Source organism: Anabas testudineus, chromosome 19, assembly GCF_900324465.2.
Source record: "Anabas testudineus chromosome 19, fAnaTes1.2, whole genome shotgun sequence".
Lineage (NCBI taxonomy): Eukaryota > Metazoa > Chordata > Actinopteri > Anabantiformes > Anabantidae > Anabas > Anabas testudineus.
The window spans coordinates 10,195,511-10,215,019 of record NC_046628.1 but is presented as its reverse complement, the minus strand read 5'-3'; the positions used below and the strand labels follow the sequence as shown (position 1 = coordinate 10,215,019).

Genomic DNA, 19,509 nt, shown 5'->3' with positions numbered 1-19,509 from the left:
TGACGTCACCGGGCAGCACTTTCCACACATCTCGTAACATTGACGTGTACAGTCGTTCAGTTACAGGCAGAAAAAAATCCACACACGTTTATTCATAATTGTTACGTTCATGCTGACGTGATTTTTATTAAAAACTCCCTGGTAGTGAATTATATTTTTTTTTACAGTTGTGTCAAAAGCAGCAGTGCGAATCTTCAGTGTGAGTTTACCTAGCAGGCCGGTTGTTGTTGGCAACATGGCGGCGCAGTGCAGCCTCTCTACTTTGTTTCCTATTCAAAGTCAGCTGGATTTCGCCCTGGACGAAGCTGCCACGCAGCAAGAGAAAGAAAATCTTGTGCTCCAGTATTTGAAAAAACTAGACGAGCGAGATGATTTGAAGATACCCGACTTTCAGCCAGGTAAGAGCCCACTGCAGCTCCAGCTAGCTTAACACAGCCTCTCCACAGAACTTCTCAACACTTTGACTCGTTAGTTTGCAAACACTAAGTCTCCCAACATGACTCCACACAGTCACACAGTATGTATAACACTGAAAAGTTAGGATTTGATAGTGTAAAAGGTTTCATTTCTTGACATTTGAACACTCCGCTTGAATCCAATTCGTTTTCTACCTGTATGTGTTTCCTATAACTTATGAGCTGTTGCTAGTGGTTTACTGTATGAATTATCTTAGCAAATATTTTTCTAAGTTCAGAATAAAATAAATGGATTTGGTGGCGAAGAGATCACTCTGGTTTTATGGAATTTACTCATAGTGAAGAACAAACTATACATTTTAGCCAAAATGGATTTAGGAAAGGTGGTATTTAATAATATGCAATAATAGGGACAAATCTGTTACAGTATGTGTCTGAACCTTAATAGTAAGAAGCCGAAGCAACAGTGACAAGTCACAAAAATTTTATATAAATACAAATAAATGAGGACTGAATTCTGACTATTGCCAATAAAACACACAAATACATCTATATTGTACAAATTCTGGATCACAAAAATACAAATATACCTAACACTTACTCAGAATAAGTGTTTTACACTGATGCACCTCATACAAAGAGCACACAAACTATTCTTGATGACTTTTTACAAATGAGGAAAAATAAACAATTATGTCTGAACATTTTTTTTTTTACTTTTATAAATGAATTGTGTTTTATTTTGTAGCATTTTGTGTGATTGATATCACTAATTACATTACTGTACAAAGACAGAGGTCCCTCAGTCAAGCTTTCAGTGAGGAGACCTGACCTGGTGACATCAGCCTAGTTAGGCCCTTATGGCTACAATGGAGCTACTGTACATAGTGCAGGACTGTGTATGCTAAACAGCTGCCATGTTTGTGTATCTTTAAAATGGGCCACTACATGATCTAGAAAAGCTTTTATGTTACCTGATAGCATATCTTTCTAGCCTTGCCTAAGCCACACTGACTCCACTGCCACATCACAAGACTATGGCTTATCAATATTTCATTCATACATAGACCTTGCCTTCACCCCCTGATAACAGAGCACAACAGCAAGTATAGCAAGACAAACAGGAACAGTGTAAAACATCTCACAGAATTTCTGGCTCAGAAATGTCAAGACTTCCTGACAATGCTGTCAACCGGGTGTTGTTCAGGAATCATGAGCCTGAAGAATTACAGAGCATAAGCATGAAGGACAGGAGGTTACAGACACAATTTTGTGCCTGAACAGGGTCAGCTGATTGAAACTGAACTAGAATTTGTCCAGTCAGCAGACAAGCCCATGCACATTTATCTGTAGTTATTATCATCTTCCTTGCTGCTCTGGCTTAACTCAGTGCCCTTTGTGTCTGTTTCCTCAGGGTTTCACCATGAAATAACCTCCAGTGATAGAAACACAATACATTTAATCTCTTTTTAATATATAATTTAAATATTCTCTCACGTGTGCTTATTTTAAAGACTGCAGTACTTATATTTCTGGATTGCGACATTGGTATATCATCGTAAAACAACCAGATTATATCTTCCGGTAGCAACGAAAACTAATTTAAGAATGAACTAAAAGCAGACTTCTATGTTGCAGCATTTTTATTTTTATAGCAAATGTTCCTGTGGTGTATTTTTTATTTTTTATTTTATTTTTTTTTATCAACTCTGTACACAACAGCAGGCATCAGTCAGTTTCCTCTGTACAAATTTTTCACCTAACATGACCTTATAATCTTTTGTCATAACGAGTGTGGTGTAATCAGGAAGCTACAAATCTATATCCGATCAGAACTGTGTGTTCAGAGCAAATGCAGAACTGTTGTTTTGTCTCTATGCTGTAGCAACATGTTCAAGTGTAGAAGTCTTACTTGTCTTCTAAAAGAAGGTGTTACATTTATCATTTCATGGGAAAAACATTCTCATTCTTAAAGATACAAGATATATGAGTTGTCTGAATATGAATCTGCAGTTTGGTCTCTGTTAAGGGAGGTTGCATGTTGGTAATATGTTGTCACACCAGTAGATGGGGATCTACAGTAGGTTGAGACAGAGTAGAATAAACAGGTTTTTAAGAGGGCAATAACTGGCCTCCCAACTCCTAATGAGTAGTTGTTAAAACTTCAAACCAGACATGGGTTTAACATTTATGGCTGTGTTAATTTTTAAAACGGATAACAGAATAATATTCAGAACACAAAATGCTTTGTAGTAGCTTAGTTTATGTGGCAGAGAGGGGAGGGTCGAACATCCTGAAGTATGGTGCGCATGTGTAAGTACAGGTATAAGACACAATCTCAAGTGCATGTTAGGAGGTGAAAATAAAGTGAAAAATGAGACATGGTTTTTATTTTACGTATGGTAGCTCTAACTAAGTCTTTGCTTTGATCCATCGTTTTTTTTCCAATGTGACAGGAATTCTGTGTCAGGCCTGAGACAAACATGCCCGTTAGGTATTATCTGACTACAACCATTACCCTCCTACGACAGTGATGGGCACTGCAAAGCAATTTTTTACACCGTGACTAAACATAATTAATAAGATGACAGCATCATTTTCCACCCTGTGATTTGCTCCAGGCTTGGAATGGCTGAACACGGAGGGGCCTCTGTTTTTCAACAAGGAACTGGCTGGCAAAGTTGTGCTGCTGGACTTCTTCACTTACTGCTGCATCAACTGCATACACATCCTGCCTGACCTGCACCAACTGGAGAAGAAACACTCTGTTAAAGGTATGAACTTTAGCACTCATGATGCTAAATGCTACATTTTACTCCACGGTAAACCTGTATGACTTGGGAAAGTGGAATGATCCATTAAGTTTGCACATATTTTGCATTTGCTTTTACATTTTTAATGGAATTTCATGACATAGGTGGAGAATCCACGTAAAAATAAGCAGTCATGCTGAGTTTGTAGCATACCCACCGTAAAACACACCTCACATCAGTGCATTGGCTTTTATCTTTCATCAGACTTTAAAATTAAAATTAGTTTATGACACATTAAGCAGCACGGATAGCAGAATCCGTTTACCTGTGAGCTACTGTAAACAAAGGAATGATTGGTTCCTGTCCAGTGCTTTATAACCCATAGGAAAAACTAATTGTGGACTGAGTACAAAAGTATAGCTGTGGTGAATTACCATTCATTTGCACCAGACAACAGTTAAACAAACGGTACATATGAATTTGGAAGAGCAAGAAGAGATATTCTTTCCTTGCTATATAATTAAAGAAAACGGCGCCTTTAAATGCCAGACTGCATTTCTTAATGTTATTCTTAAAGTCAAACTACAAGTTTCTGCCTTCTGCAGAAATCTGCTAGGTCTAACAGAGGGAACACAAATCCAGTCCTACTGTATTATGTATCGTGTTGGGTCATGGAAACACATTTAAGTTCACTGAGGCAGAGAAACTGTAGTACATCAACTCTACTTCTCACTTCTTTAGTTGGAAAAGTATGAAGGCCCTTATCTCAGCTGTGAAGAGACAGTAACTAAAAATATTTCCAAGCTGCAATGTCAGTGAGCCACTTCATGCAAAGCATAATCACATCCGACTGACGCTGGCATCCTGCTGGTCCTTCAAGGGACCATCTGAGGAAGCTCATGCAGTTTGCATTTCAGTTATGAGCCAGGCGGGACACAGAACACACACACACCACAGTGCTACCGCACATAATCATACTTGCCTTATCTTTGGCACAGCAATGGGTACATTCTGTTTGCCACTCTGGTCAGTGAGGTGTGGGAGCCACCCAGTCCAGTCACTCCCACCAAACACCCACCCACCCATCGTCACTACAATCTGTGCTAGTACTGTACTGCTTGGCAGGGGCCATGGGTTACGAAATCCACTGCAGACAACGTTGAGTTTGAAGAGGTGTAGAGGTGACAGTGATTTGTGTTAAAAAAAACATTGATATTTCCATTCAATAAAAATATATTTGCCAAGTTTGTATGACAAAGAACAAACTAATTTACTGACTTAACTTCAAATTAGCATTTTATTCCTTGTCTTTGACTTATTTTCTCATTACAATGTCAGTGCATATAAACCGATTTTAGTTTCTCTTTCAGTATGATTATTAAGATTACAGTTTTATACTGTCCGATAAATCATCAGAACCTAATTTCAAAGGTTTAACAGCTAAATGGCAAAAAACTATGTGAACATTTCAGAAATGTATGGTTTACTGCATTCATTTGTCATAAATCATTATCCAAAGGTTCACATACCTTTTCTTGCCACTGTATAATCTAATTCTAAATAGAGTCCAGAAAACCAACATTTTTATGTGACATAAATCCAGTAGAAAATTGTTATGAAGCTTGATGCCATGTAACTAACGTATTCTCAGAATGACAAGGTAACTTTGGCATTTCTATCACTCCACTCACACAATAAAGTTTTTACACACAGTATTGTCAAGTTTATGAGTCTAAGAATGATATAAGCACAAAGGTGACTGTGTTTGCACAAAAAGTCCCACACTGATTGGAGAAGCAGGAAGGAAACCTAACGAGATATCTGGTATGTAAGGCCACTTCTGGAAGATTTTCAGAACCACAGGCGGGTCTTTTCAAAAGTACATCACAATCATGTGGTTCTCATTTTCAGGCCATTTCGTTGCATAACATTTGAACATCCGTTGGCCTTAGTCATTTATAGCCACAAGGTGCTCAAAGACTTCCAAGAACCTCACCGAGGCTTAGGGCATATTCACCTCACAGGCCCTAAGATTTTTAATTACAAATCACTTTTCTTTCCATTGTTTTATCTCAGCCTTCTAGTCATTAGCTGTGTGTGTGTGCGTGTGTGTGTGTGTCAGTATGTGTGTGCGCGAACTATATCAGGCTTATGCAACTTGTTGACACAATGATTTAGATTTTATTTTTATTTATTTTTTCGTGATGGACAGGTGTTTTAAGGTTTTCTGTATCTTTCACTCACTGCCATACTCGGATAATAACACACTGAAATGCTTTTTAGTGTCCTGAAACTGTGGAAAATAATAGTTTTTGGCATAGTTATTCAGTAACTTTACTTTTTGGTTGTTTTTTTGTGTTTTATTTGTCTCATATCTGTTTAATCTCTCTCTCAGATGGATTGGTTGTTGTTGGTGTACACTCTGCCAAATTCCCCAATGAAAAGGTAAGTGGTTTTCATTGTTTGTCATCAGCTGATGTGGTAGTGCTTCCTTTCAACACTGTCATATCTGCAAAACAGCAGCAAATGTGCGTAAATGCTGTGAATTTGAGTATGACACAAAACAATCCACTTTTAATATGAGTCACTCTAAATTAAAATTCCTAATTTTATAAAACAATTTCCTCCTCCTTTCTTAGAATCAGGTCTGTTAATTGGCCTCATTTTGAGGCTTAAATATTTAATCCTAAACATAATCTATTTAAAAGTGTACATTAAAATATGAGTTTAATAATCAGCAAGATTAATGTACAAGAAATCTTTCCAGATTATTTGACAATGAAAATATGTGTTTTACTTATTCTACTTTTAAAGTATTTTTCTTTTGTTGATATATTCCTGTTTGTTACTAACCTTCCGAAGGTCCTGGACAACATTTGCAGCGCTGTTCTCCGTTATGACATCTGCCACCCAGTGGTGAACGACAGTGAGGCGTACCTTTGGCACGAGCTGGAGGTGTCCTGCTGGCCTACACTGGTCCTGCTGGGACCACGTGGCAACCTGCTCTTGTCTTTGGTGGGTGAAGGGCATCGCGACAGGCTGATGCTTTTTACTGACTGTGCCCTGCGTTACTACGGAGAGCAGGGCCTACTAAAGAGCCACACAGTGGGGATCAAGCTTTACAAAGACTCCTTGCCACCCAGCACCTTGTCTTTTCCTGGAAAGGTGGCTATAGACAACAGCAGTCAAACACTGGCCATAGCAGACACTGGACATCACCGTATTTTGGTGGTGTCGACTAGTGGACAGCTGTTACATGTTGTAGGAGGTAAGAATACAGAGATACAGGATGAGATATACAGTCACAGGAAAGTTAATTAAACCCTCTTTCCACACCATGGCATTTTGGGAGAAAAAATAAACGTACCGTTGTGCATAAAATATATCCTAACTTAAATTAGTTCCTGTGTTCTTGCTTTGTAAAGATGAGGATTTGTACAACATTATTATATTGATATTTTTAGATCGCTTACATGCCTTAACAACCCTCAGAGGAGCCACATTGTGGTCTGTGTTGTCCTTAGACCAACAGAGAGGTTGGCAGCAGCAGAGACTAGTACATGCTGAGAACTGGCACTGACCAGAGTGGACAAAATGAGGCACACATGAGTTTTTATTTTTTTTTTATTTTTACAGGCTGACTTCATCTTTGCATGTTAGATTTGCATCTCAGAAATTTTAACAGGCACTGTAGATGTGTGTGTAGATGCTTAGTTCACATTAAGTAATTATTACGGTACTTAAGCATGTGAGTACACCAGAGATGCTCAAATTTCACTGTGAAGCTTTAATATGACATTGATGGTCGAGAGACTTTAATGGAAACCTAAACACAGCCAACTTGTCAAAGATGTATTCGAGTATTTCAGCCCTTGCATTGCAGCATTTTAGTATGGACAAAGATAAAGGTTCTGGGCTTAATATGATCTGTACATGTAGACTTGGAAGCATAAAGATCCTGAGATTATTGTTTCTGTCACAGGTCCTGAAAGTGGTAAACGAGATGGTGACTTGTCCGAAGCCTCCTTTAACTCCCCTCAGGGTGTGGCCATTAAAGGGGACACGATATATGTAGCCGACACCGAAAATCACCTCATCAGAAAGGTAGTTGCCTTTTCCTGAACGTTTTTATGGCATTTTTCTGTTGATCTGCACATGTATCCATACCTCGCTCTGTCTGTCTGTCTGTTAGATTGATCTGTTAGAGGGGAGAGTCAGCACTCTAGCTGGAGTAGGTGCTCAAGGTACCGACAAAGAAGGTGGAGCCATGGGCCCTCAGCAGCCAATCAGCTCTCCTTGGGATGTGACTCTTGGCACCGCCGGTGAGGTTTTTTGTTTTGGATCGCAACTTGAAGGGCATCATTTATAAGATTTTATTGTGTTCTCTCTCCGTGTCTGCCCTTGCTTCTCTACTTGCCATAGAAAATGCAGTCTGTTCTGTATGCTGCTGCACAATCAGTGATTCCTGAGAGAGAGAGAGAGAGAGAGAGAGAGAGAGAGAGATCACTCCCACTCCCTTGGATTAGCTGAGCATAGTTTAGGCACTTTCAGATGAAAGTGAGAGAGGGAAGAGAGAGATGATTTGCACTTTAAATATTTAGTGCAGTTAGATTTTGCACCTAAAACACACACAGAAAAATTGACAAATTAAAAACTTCTAACCTTTACACGATCAACAAACTGCTCAAAGGGGAAGTTGCAGTCAGCTGCAGTAGACCCTTCACAACTGAATTACAGAACAAACTGCTAGTCTTTAATTTTTCAGACAGTTTTCCTGAACCTGATTGTGAATAGAGTGGAAGAGTGAATGCACCGTATGGTATAGAGATCCTGAGAGAGAAGAAAATTAAAAGGGCTTAGTAAATTATTGGAGGACACTTTTTAATCTGTAGGACCTACTTCTATTGAATAATTTTGAAAACAAATCTTTATAATATATATAAACTTTGCAAGTCACAAACCACTGTAAACCATCTGACAAGGTCTTTCATAGTCTCACAAAGTAATATACCTCCACTTCAAAATCAAAGCTCAGTCCTTTGCTTTGCTTTTATCATTTTGCCTTGAGCGTTCCTTTATTATTAATCTTTTTTATTATTTGCCACACGGTGCTTTTTATCAAAGTAGAAAGCTTTTTAAACTTTAACTTTTGAAACTCTCAGACCTTTTATGTCTAAATGTTGGTGCACGTCTTGTGTTGCCATCAGGCTTTGTTATCTGTGAGCAATCAGCAAAGAACTGCTTTCACACTCATAGATGCCAAACCAGCAGAGCCCTTAAACACAGTCAGACATGCACCTTGCAACTGGTACAGTATGCTGTTGACTCATTTAGCAGACTTGCTTTGCTCTCCAGATGGGCCTGGTGTCATTTATATGTAAATGTGATGTATATAGCTTTTAACTTTGCTCATTATTATTAATATTATTAAATCTGTATTGAATTCTTTTTATTCCCCATGACAAAAGTCATTGTGTATTTTTATATTAATAGTTAAAAATTTAGTAATAATAGTATTTAAAATTAAACATTTTCTTGAATTATTAAAGGAAGACATTTCTGTAAAATTATTATGTCATTCCTACCTGAAGGTAACATTGTTTAAGTGCTTCTTCAAGTCTGAGATGTTGTTGTATTTAAAGGAATATTTAAGCCCATGTTGTCCTAATTATATTGTGCACTTAATGAAAACAAACAAAAGATGAAAGATTCTAAAGAGTATTAATTATATAGGCACTTTAGGCCCGTTAGTACTTTATTGTTGTACACAATCTGTACATAATAGATAATTAATATTTGTCACGTTCCCACACATGTTGAAGGATGCAACAACCTGCTGCTTTAAAACATCACCTTATGGTCTGAGGATCAGTTCCTCAGACCTTTAACTCAACCGACATTGTCCTTTGAGAGTACACCTGAACACTCATTGCATATTCACAATTTTTCTGTGTATGTGTGCATGAATAAATAAATCACCAAGTCAAGAGGATCCTACACCTTTTGAACTACAAAGTCACTACAGTGACATTGATGCTGCATGTCAGGTGTCGGAGTTGTCAAATCTCCCAGCCAGTCCACCAGATGTGATCAAGAAGGGCTGAGTTCCGTGCGGCATCAAAAATACAACTGAGATACTGTATGTCTGTGATACTGTGTATCCATCATAATGACAGTATTGTCTCAGCTGAGTGCATCTAAAGTGGCACATGGCCTTTGTCACTTAAACCTGTAAAGCTGCTGAAACTCAACCTTTGCCAATTAATACTTTTTTAATTGGAAATTGTAATTGGGTAAAAGTAACCAGGGTTTCTTTTAGCAATGAGAAAATCATAGTGTCAATACTTTTTACTTTTTTATAAAGTAAACTTACAAAATAGCTAAAATAACTTTTTTATCTTTAGGACAAATATTGGTAACTTCTAGATGATATTGAGGCTGACTGGTAGACAGCCAAAAGCAGTGACGCAAATATCCTGGTTCTAAACTCACTGTTTTTGTGTGTGTATGTGTGTTTCATTTGCATACGCAGGCGGAGTTGAAGATAACGTGCTGTGGATAGCCATGGCAGGGACCCACCAGATCTGGGCTTTGTTCCTAGCAGATGGGAAACTGCCCAAAGGAAGGTGAGAGACTGGTACATGACCACCATGACCACTTGGCATGAGGAGCCCTTTAAAGCAACTAGTAAAACTTTAAGTGATTAAAAGCAAGTAAAGACCCACTTTTAGAAAAAATACTATCATACTTTAGCATTATGAAAGCAGTCATTTGTGTCAAAAAGTCGGTTTCCCTGCTTTTTTTAAACTCTACATATTCTGCAACATATTAAATGGATGTGACATTATGTTGTATTTAACAACATGAACAGTGAGTCCAAGGCGGGCACGTGCATGCGATGGGCAGGCAGCGGCAATGAGGAAAACCGAAACAACGCCTATCCCCACAAGGCCAGCTTTGCTCAGCCTTCAGGCCTGGCTTTAGCCCCAGAGGAGAGCTGGAACTGCCTGTATGTGGCCGATAGTGAAAGCAGTACCATTCGTACGCTGGCGCTGAAGGACGGAGCCGTCAAGCTGCTGGTTGGAGGAGAGAGAGATCCACTGGTGCGTGTACAACATTTGATGGATGAAAGACTAGATAGTGTATGATTTTGTAACTGAATGGGTGATTTATGTCTAAACATTGTTTTCCGTGTTTCTTTCTTCTACTAGATGCCTTTTAGTTAGTTTTTTTTTTTTTACATAAGATTGATTTGGTGGTTGAGAGTCAGAGAACGAGCCCCAAGTGTTTTTAATGAAGTATCCTCTTTCTGTTGATCTAACGTTCATACATTCTCAAATACCTAGCAGTTAAGCCAATACTTGCATCTTTTAGTGTTTTGTTTGTTTTTTCTTCCAAATCTATTTAAAGCAACACAATTAAGGTCAAAACAGCGAACAGCAGCTTAAAAAAAGCTAGAGGTAATTAAAAGTCCTTTGCCAAAGCAGCCTGCAAGAACTGAATAACCCCTCGTACCCTACTTTCAATGACAATATATCCTGTACCTGACTCTGCCACCATCCATCAACAGCAAACACAAGCTGTACAACCTGTACAACCTGTACATTAATCTACCACATTTTCTGCCAGAGAAGAGACAACGCTTTGGAATAATCTTAGGCATTCATAAATGCCATTTTTCTATACATAAAAAATATTGATTTTTAAAAAGAACCATAAATAAACAGCCTCTCTTATTTGCTGCAGAGGCCTGAAAGGCAATGTTTTGGTAGTATATTCATGTCCTTGCCGCTTCTCTGATGTACTTTTCTTTCCTGCAACACTAATGTATTTTTGGAAAGACTCAAGAGCTTTAAAGCTTGTAGTCACCCATGAGAATGGGGAGTAATTAACTGGAGAGTCATATACAGTTTATTCAGCATGGCAGTAAGCCAGCAAAAAACTGTTAATACACTGTATGATCCACTGGTCATAGACATTATTGCTATTTAGCTGAGACAATGAAACATAAAACTTTAATGCAGATTAAGTAACTGTAAATGTAAATAATATAATGGTAAATTGACGTTTAGAGCGTTTACACTTTACCTACTTCACAAGCGTTTTACAATAGATCTTTGCTTGATTACAAATGTCAGTTTCTGTAACTTAAGGATTCTTGTTCTCTTGTCACAGTGACGGTGTTAAACTCACACATTTAAAATATCTGTATTTTTCTATAAGTCAGAAAGTGTCTTTGTACAGGCAGTCCACTGTACTGTACTTCCACAAAATGCAATTCCCCGATTCTTCAGCCTTATTTTGAGCACACTGTAGAGGGATTGATTGGATAGGTTTCTGCTAATGGCTCCCTTGCAATCAGTGAAAAAGGGCACACTCCTGCAGTTAAGGAACAATGACGAACCTCTGAGCACATGAAAATCCACAGGTATTTGCACTCTACTGGTGCAGTAACAGATATTCTAACGATGTGTTTCTTTTTGGCCTGCCGTTGTTGAGTGAATGCTGCCGTTGTGGAGAGTCTGTGAGCCGTAGAGAATCATGAGGCTTTTGTAAGATTGTTATCTAATTTTTGGCTTACTGAGCCGAATGATGCAAAATGAAAAGCAATTTACTTCAATCCTTTCCAGTTTCTCACAAATTGGTTGTTGATTGTAATTTATCAGTTTAGGGTCATGTTGATCTGTAGCACAAATTTTTCTTTATCATGTTTAAAATGAAATGAAATCACCCATCCGTCCATCATCCTAACCACTTGTGCTCTTAAGGGGAGTGCTGGAGCCTATTCCAGCTGTCATTGGGCGAGAGGCAGGGTACACCCTGGACAGGTTGTTGGTCAATCACAGTGCAGACATATAAAGACACATACCTATCCACAGAGTCACCAATTAACCTTAACGGCATGTCTTTGGATGCAGCGATGAAGTCAAAGTACCTAGAGAAAACCTACACACACAGAGATCATTACTGTGAGGCGACAGTGCTAAGATTTATCATTAAGTTAAAGGATTTGAAAACTTCTCAGGAATGACTCATACAGCTATGTTCAGCATGAGTGACTAGAGTAATTTGAAGATATATATTTCACAGAGTCCCAGTGTTTCATTCAAATGTGGCACAATGATTTTTGTGTTACTGATCTTGCATGAATTATTCAGAACTCCCTACGATAATAAAACCAATGTCGCTTTCATGTTTTTACTTCAACTGTTTCTTCTAATAGAAATTAGAATTTTTATAGCGTATAGACAAGAGTTCAACTTAGACCTCTATCTTGAATCAAAACACTCTCTATGGTGTCTTTCTAAAAATATTTTAAAATTTAGTTAGAGGCTGTTCATAAATTTAGATTTGATGTTCCCTTGAGAGTAAACTTAAGGGTCACAAGTTGCAGTTTGGGCATTTTTATGTTTTTATATCTCCATCTATTATTTCTTCTGAACATTGTATCTTCTTTGAATCAGAACCTCTTTGCTTTTGGGGATGTCGATGGGAAAGGGGTGGACGCCAAGCTGCAGCATCCTCTTGGTGTTGCCTGGGCTCCTGAACAAAGCCTGCTCTATGTGGCTGACTCCTACAACCAAAAGGTAACTGTTGAATGTCACAAGGCTGTAGTTCAAAGCTGCACTGTGCTCACATTAGCTGCTTCTGTTTTCATAATTGGTTGTTGTTGAGCAGCTACACGAAACTCTCCCCTTTTGAGACCATATGGGTAACACACAGGTTTTGTTTGATTGTCTCTATATGTTCAGATCAAGGTTGTGGATCCAAAGACAAAGCAGTGTAGCACATTGGCAGGTACAGGAGAGACAGGAAATACTCTGGGCCCTGACTTTAACAAATCCTCCTTCAATGAACCTGGAGGAGTCTGTGTCGGCAATGGTGGGAAGCTTCTTTACGTGGCTGATACCAACAACCACCAAGTCAAAGTGCTGGACTTGGCCTCCAAGACTGTCTCACTGGTGAGAAGTGTGTGTTTGGGTGTGTGTGTTTAAGAAACCTTAAGAAAGTAATTTTGTTCATGAGTATGTAATTCATCTAAACTAAAGGGGTTATAAAGACAGGACAGCATAAGTGTCAATAGCTTTCTCCTTCACCAAAAATCTAAATCTCTCTCCTATCCAGTTCCCCATCTCCATGTACTGCACAGACTCGGTACCTACAAAGCTTTCAGGTCCTGCCAAAGCCCCCACTCTGCCTAAATCAGCTGCCAGGAAAGTAATGCCACCAGTAGCAGTGTCTGCAGGCCAAACTCTCATCATATCACTCAGCCTGTCACTTCCAGAAGGAACCAAACTCACCGAAGAGGCCCCCAGCTCCTGGGCTCTTACGGCTGAAGGTGAGACAAAGTTCAGTCATAGTTACAAATGGCATGCATGTGCATGTTTTACACAGATTAAACCTCTAAGTACATTTGAGTTGGTTGAAAAAGACCAACAGACTCGTTTTGAACCCAGTGGAAGATGTTTTTAATATGCATTTATTGACTGTATCATGGTAAAAGTGAGGCTATAACAAAGCACATTGGTTATCGCTATATTAGCTGTTACAGTAGATACTGAACTAGTTAGCTGGACGTGCATCATTTGTAACGTACACCGGAGCAGAACTAACACACTGTCTAATTCATCCCTTACATGTTTGCTCTTTGACCTAACCTTTAAAAAGGTTAAAAAAACACCAACACAAACTCTGTGTGTACCAGCAATCACCTTTGCCACAGCCCTGCGCACACAGCTTCAGCATGTGTAGAGAAACTCAAAGCTCGAGAGACCTGCTGTGCCTGCTTATCGTCGCTAATCTCCAGTTGGACAGTCGCTGGTCAGGAGAAGAGTTGGTAACATAAGCAGTATCTGAAGAAGACTTGACATTAATGTGCTGGAGAAGAGTTGTTGAGAATTGGAGGGAGTCAAGCAAGTATACAGTCAGGTTGTTTTTGTGATAACAGACAAATCCCTCATAGGGAATTGGCTGCTTATGTGAAAGTACAAAATGAAATCGACTTTATTTATTTTTATGTTTTCAAAGTTCAAAAATATATCTTCAGTGCTTGAAGTTATTTTTTTTTTTTAGGATAGAGTTTCAGTCCAAACCTGATTTCTATATTTATACTGACCCTGTTCTAAACGGGGTTCTTGCTATACTGTATTTTGATCCGTGAACCATGATTCTGTCAAAAAATAATGGAAGTGAATGATGCTTAACCTTCATTTCATTTTCACTGTACAACAAGCAGCTTCTCGCTTTGCTGGCCCACGCTGGGATTAATCGTTCTCAGCAGAGGGATGGAGGAATATTTAGATCGCTCAGGGACTCTTTCACAGCACTGGTGAAGTTAAACACGGCATGGATAGTTTTAAATGATTTTTACTTCTCAGTACAATTCAAAGGCTTTGTTCAGTGTCCCTACCGTGTAATCTAAAGTAGTGCGACCCAAGGATCGAGTGTGAAGTGATTAGAGATACCATGGTAGGGACAGTTGATGCAGTTCATTAGGTTTGGAACAAAAGTGTTTCCATCATTCAGTGCGATGCAGCATGCATTCAGTGATATCAGCAGGCTATTTTTAGAACCTTTCGATAAGACGACATGCTTTGGTTCACATAATTAGCTACCAGGCTATGTTACGTGATCCCCCACTGTCCGATTATACCCAGTCTAGACTTATGCTGATCACATCAGAGCAGAGGCAGGAATTTTAATGGATCAACTTAGAAGTGCAGGCCAGATCTAAATTGTTTTTTAGAGGCTTTTTAGAAATGGCTTCCCTGGGACCTCATGTTAGGCATCGGCTTCATTAATCACTGACAGCATGGATTTGACGGTCTCTCCGGCATCATATTTTCTCACAGTTGAAGCTCCAGCCTTTTCTTTTCGACTTTCATTTATCTTTCGCTGGTCATGTCTCTTCAGATGTGCATTTGTTTCTAAAAATATCCCCGGTGTCCTCGTCCTCGTTTCATCTGATTCAGTGGGGTTATGTGGGTTTGGGGGTAATATTTTAGACAACTCAATTTAGCTGTCCTACGCAATGCTCAAGCTCGAGGCAACACAGAGAACACCTTGCCTCGTTCAACAATAAATTTAGATGTTAGACTGATGTTTTCGTAGAGACACGTATGTTTGGAATATGACACTTGTACACACGAGGCATATTTACCATACAGGAATATTTGTACTTATCTGTTTATTGACAAGCCCGATTTTATCAGCATAACTATTATTAATTATTACTATTTCCCCCAGGTAACGAGTGGCTGCTAGACAATCAGGTGATAACTGGTGACATTTTGGACCTGTCAAAGCCTCTGTCCATCTCAACCAAACTTCCAACTGTTATGAAGGAGTCAAACGGCAATGCCAGCCTCAGTCTGAGTGTATGGGTGTACTACTGTATGGAAGCAGGAAACGCCTGTATGATGAAAGCAGCCTCCTTTGCTCAGCCTCTTCAAATAAGTGCCACTCCTGGTGAGAAAGAGGTCACTGTGGTGTTGGCTCATGCCTTCTGAAATCGCTCACACGTCCTACATGACACAGCATCCAGGTTTTCAGTGGCATTGGGTCATCAATCTAACTTCTGATCACATCTTACTCCATGTTTTGTTTTTTGGTCGTAGTTCTGGAGGGGGAAAAAAAAACATAGATGCTTTCTGACAGATCTGTCACGGTTGACAAAAATTCATTTAATTCAAAGCTGAGTTTTTACTACTATTCAGACGCACCGTCAGTGAAACATAATGTAATGGTCTTGCCTCTGTGTGGCAGTTATTGATACTGTAGTAATGCAAGCAGTTACATCTCTAGGGATCTTATAAAAAGCCATAAAAATAAAATGCAACCACAGCCTAAAAACCTTTATATAATGTTATTTTATGTAAAAAAGGACAGACTACTGGCACAATGTAATATAATTAGAAAGATGAAGTCATTTATCAGACACATGGCCACAGAACGTCTCATAATCTAATTGTCATGTGGTGATGATGATGGTGCCAGTGATGGACAGATTACCTGTCACTTAGCAGTGATGTGGACGAATTAAACAAATAAGACGTCGCTAATTAGTTTCAGATTGTTGCCTAAACCCCCAGATATACTTATTCCCAACAAGTAATTATTGAAAAATGTCTGCTTCTGAAAGATTTCTCCTTTGTTCGGTGTTTGTGATTTAACACAATTCCTCATTAAAATTAAAGAAACATTTTCTTTTGTTCCCCTAAGTAATTACATTGCAGGAACCAAAATATATAAATAAATAACTAAAACAATCTCAAATGGAGCTGATATGTGATTCAGACTTGGAGAGGAGTTCTATTATTTCTTTGCTTGCACAAGTATTGCTTTTGAATGCTAATATCAAGTTACAGACACTTAAAAAAAAAAGATATGATATACATCTTGAGAGGTTTTCATAGGGATTGATTAGGAGAGTAAACTACGAATCTTAAACCTTCACTTCTCAGCACAGGGAAGGAAGTAGAGAAGGATAGAAACACACTGCACAAGAAACTTTCTATGCAGAGAGTCTCATTTTTTTAAATTTATTAATCATTAAAATATTAATGATGTCTAGCTTTAGATTATTAAATCAGATCTTCACTCTGTGCATTTTTTAGAATTTTATATTTCCATGTACAGTATATTTATGTGGTCAGTTTGGGTGGTGACTTCAGGCTCACCCACCAGGCTTTCATAAATATTTATACATATGCGTGTCACCACACATATGTAGATTGGAAGTGCATTACAAAGTCTACAAAGTTCTTTTAAAGGTTGCAATTACAGCATTAAGCGTTCTTCTGTCTGTTTCTACTCTCTGCGTGACAGATTATACTTTTAATTCTAATAAAATAACATGATGAAGTGCCTGTTTTGGAAAAGGGGAAGTAAGCTCTTGTGAACTAATGACACAGAGTGACGGCCGCTTGCTCTGCAAACTGTATCAAGACACAGTCTTAATTAAAATCTCTCTATCAAGCTGTGCTACACTTCATCTCTACTCCACAATAGGAGCATAACATGAAAGAGATGATCTAATGATGAGACATCGTGATACTTGTATCTGGTTGTGTTATGTAATGACCACGATAATGTGGATGTTGTTATTGTCATTTTTCCCTTATTGCTTTTCAAAGTTATGAACCGTTGTCAGAAGTGATTTGATTATCGCCCCTGTCATCGTATATCATGGGTTCGTTTGGTTTTGATCGCTCTGCCCAAAGTGCCTTGGAAAGGGAGTGTTACTCTATGAATTATGTGCAATGATCAAAAGCAATAACGAGAGACTTCTGTAATGGTATAAATGTTTTATTCACACAAGTTATTTATTTCAGATGAACTGCAAACCATTTTTCCACTGTGCTACTAAGCATTTTCATCCCTCTGGCATTTGTAATGATGAGCTCGAATGGCTGCTGGTGGGCATTAAGTTCCACATATTGTTTTTTGTTTTGTGTTTTTTTTTTTTTTTTGGCATGCCTTTGGCTTCAGGGGCATCTTGTTAATATATCTAATAGTGCTGCACCCAAGATACAACACAAGAGAAAACGAATAAACCCCTTTTTATCTTGTCTGTGGATGTGTGCATATAATTATTTAAATTATTATTAGAAATTTGTCACCGTGCCGGGTGTATAAAGTACAACATACTGACGCCAAACTAAACAACATGATGATCAAATACTTCCATCTCCCAGTAGCACTACCAGATAAGTCACAAACAAACAGAAAAGAGAGAGGAGTAGAAGAAGAGCAATATCTTCCCCCTCCGCTGCACCACCCGCTGTTGTTTCGACAGCATCATTAACCCTGTGTTATTCTGGCTGCTGTCTAAACTGTTCGACGTCCCACATGCACAGGGTCTCCATCAGCACGTACCACGCTGGAGACATCGCCTGGGAGGCTACGAACACACTTACAGAGCTAAAATACTAAAGGTTTTCCACAGGTCATCAAGAGCCTGACAGTGCCGCCTCCTGTGTTGGCTGCCAAGTGAAGATATAACAGATTAAAATGACTATAAGTCAACTGTGTGAATCTGAGTGATCAGATAAGCAACACACAGCCGCTTTCAGCAGCACAAACAAGTCTTTTAAAAGTTTTTTTTAAGGGCCTGTACCCCAGTGTCTCTCATGACACTCACATGACGCATGAAGCTGACACTGGTTAATTGTTGCCGACATCTGTAAATTAAAAGCTTGTATAAAAAAAATAATAATAAGAGGCCTAAAAATGGGATGGTTTAATAGTGAGTGTAGTTATGAAATGATGCCGTTTGAATAAAAAGTTAAAACTATTCAGACGTTCGGTGAAAAGAGGAAAGTCTGAGTTTTCACATGGTTTAATTGCAGAAACATTTATTCACCATTCATTCTGGCTGAGTGGGCTCCATTAAGATCTTATCGCTGTAAGAGATTACTCTTCGTGACAGCGTGCTTTGGAACCTAATTCAACATGGAGGTAAAGGAGGTTTTAGGATGAATAGAGCTGCAGAGAAACCTCTCCCACTTCACCAGGACACATTAGCGCAGCGTGTCTGCTGCTGCCGCCCATTCACCTCCGTTCTTACCTCAGCTGAGAAGGTCAAGCCTAATAAACAGGAAGGCGTCCCTTTAAAATGAAAATTGACCTTTGACCCTGTGTTTACTTATGAAGGCCTGATGAGGTCAACCTAGTAAAGTTAAACCTGCTTTTTTTTTCTTTTTTTTTTACCAACATGCAAAACTTGCATGGAGATATGTGGGAGGTAGGTGCTGTTCACTGGTCAAGAGCACTCTGCTCAGCTCAGAGAGCAATTGCACAAAAACATGGAAGGTTCAATTATAGCAAAGAGGCGCACGCTGTAAATGTAGCCTCAGAGAGAAGCTGAGAAGCGGTTTGAAGGCTGTAATGTAATGTTCAATATGAAATGGTGTAATACCAAGCTGTGGAAATGATTTAGTTGATGTTTATCACTTCTATTTGGTTGAAGGCCGATATAGACGTAGGTACAGAACTCAGAAACACTTCCTACTTTAAGACCTTCTGCTGAAGCGGCGTTAAGCTGAACTTCCTGTCCAAGCATTTGAAGACCTGCATTTCTCACATACCATGAACGCCTGGTCGGAGGAGGCCCGGTGTCAGGCTCCACACAGGAGCAACCTGCTTCCCCTCCCGACATCTGGCTGCCCGAGGTGTGGAACAGGCCTCGGTGACATCACCGTCTCTGGCTCTGGGTTGTCAGGTTCATGAACAGGTATGCAGGAAAAAAAAAAAAAAAAAACACAGGGACGCTGCGTCATGCGTCTTTGTGTTCAGTCTGTGTCACAAGGTTGGTGTAAAGGTTTGTTTTATTTATTTAT

The 19,509-nt window shown here is 39.0% G+C and overlaps 1 protein-coding gene across 1 annotated transcript; it reads left to right on the top strand.

The window, feature by feature from the left end:
* The first annotated feature begins 221 nt into the window (after positions 1–221).
* Positions 222–17,739, top strand: nhlrc2 (NHL repeat containing 2). Its single transcript, XM_026351772.1, has 12 exons — positions 222–398; positions 3,038–3,190; positions 5,565–5,614; positions 6,032–6,437; positions 7,152–7,273; positions 7,362–7,491; positions 9,702–9,795; positions 10,041–10,272; positions 12,634–12,756; positions 12,922–13,131; positions 13,295–13,508; positions 15,416–17,739. The coding sequence occupies exons 1-12, from the start codon at positions 236–238 to the stop codon at positions 15,676–15,678; spliced, it is 2,160 nt and encodes a 719-aa protein (XP_026207557.1). The 5' UTR covers positions 222–235; the 3' UTR covers positions 15,679–17,739.
* The last annotated feature ends 1,770 nt before the right edge of the window (positions 17,740–19,509 follow it).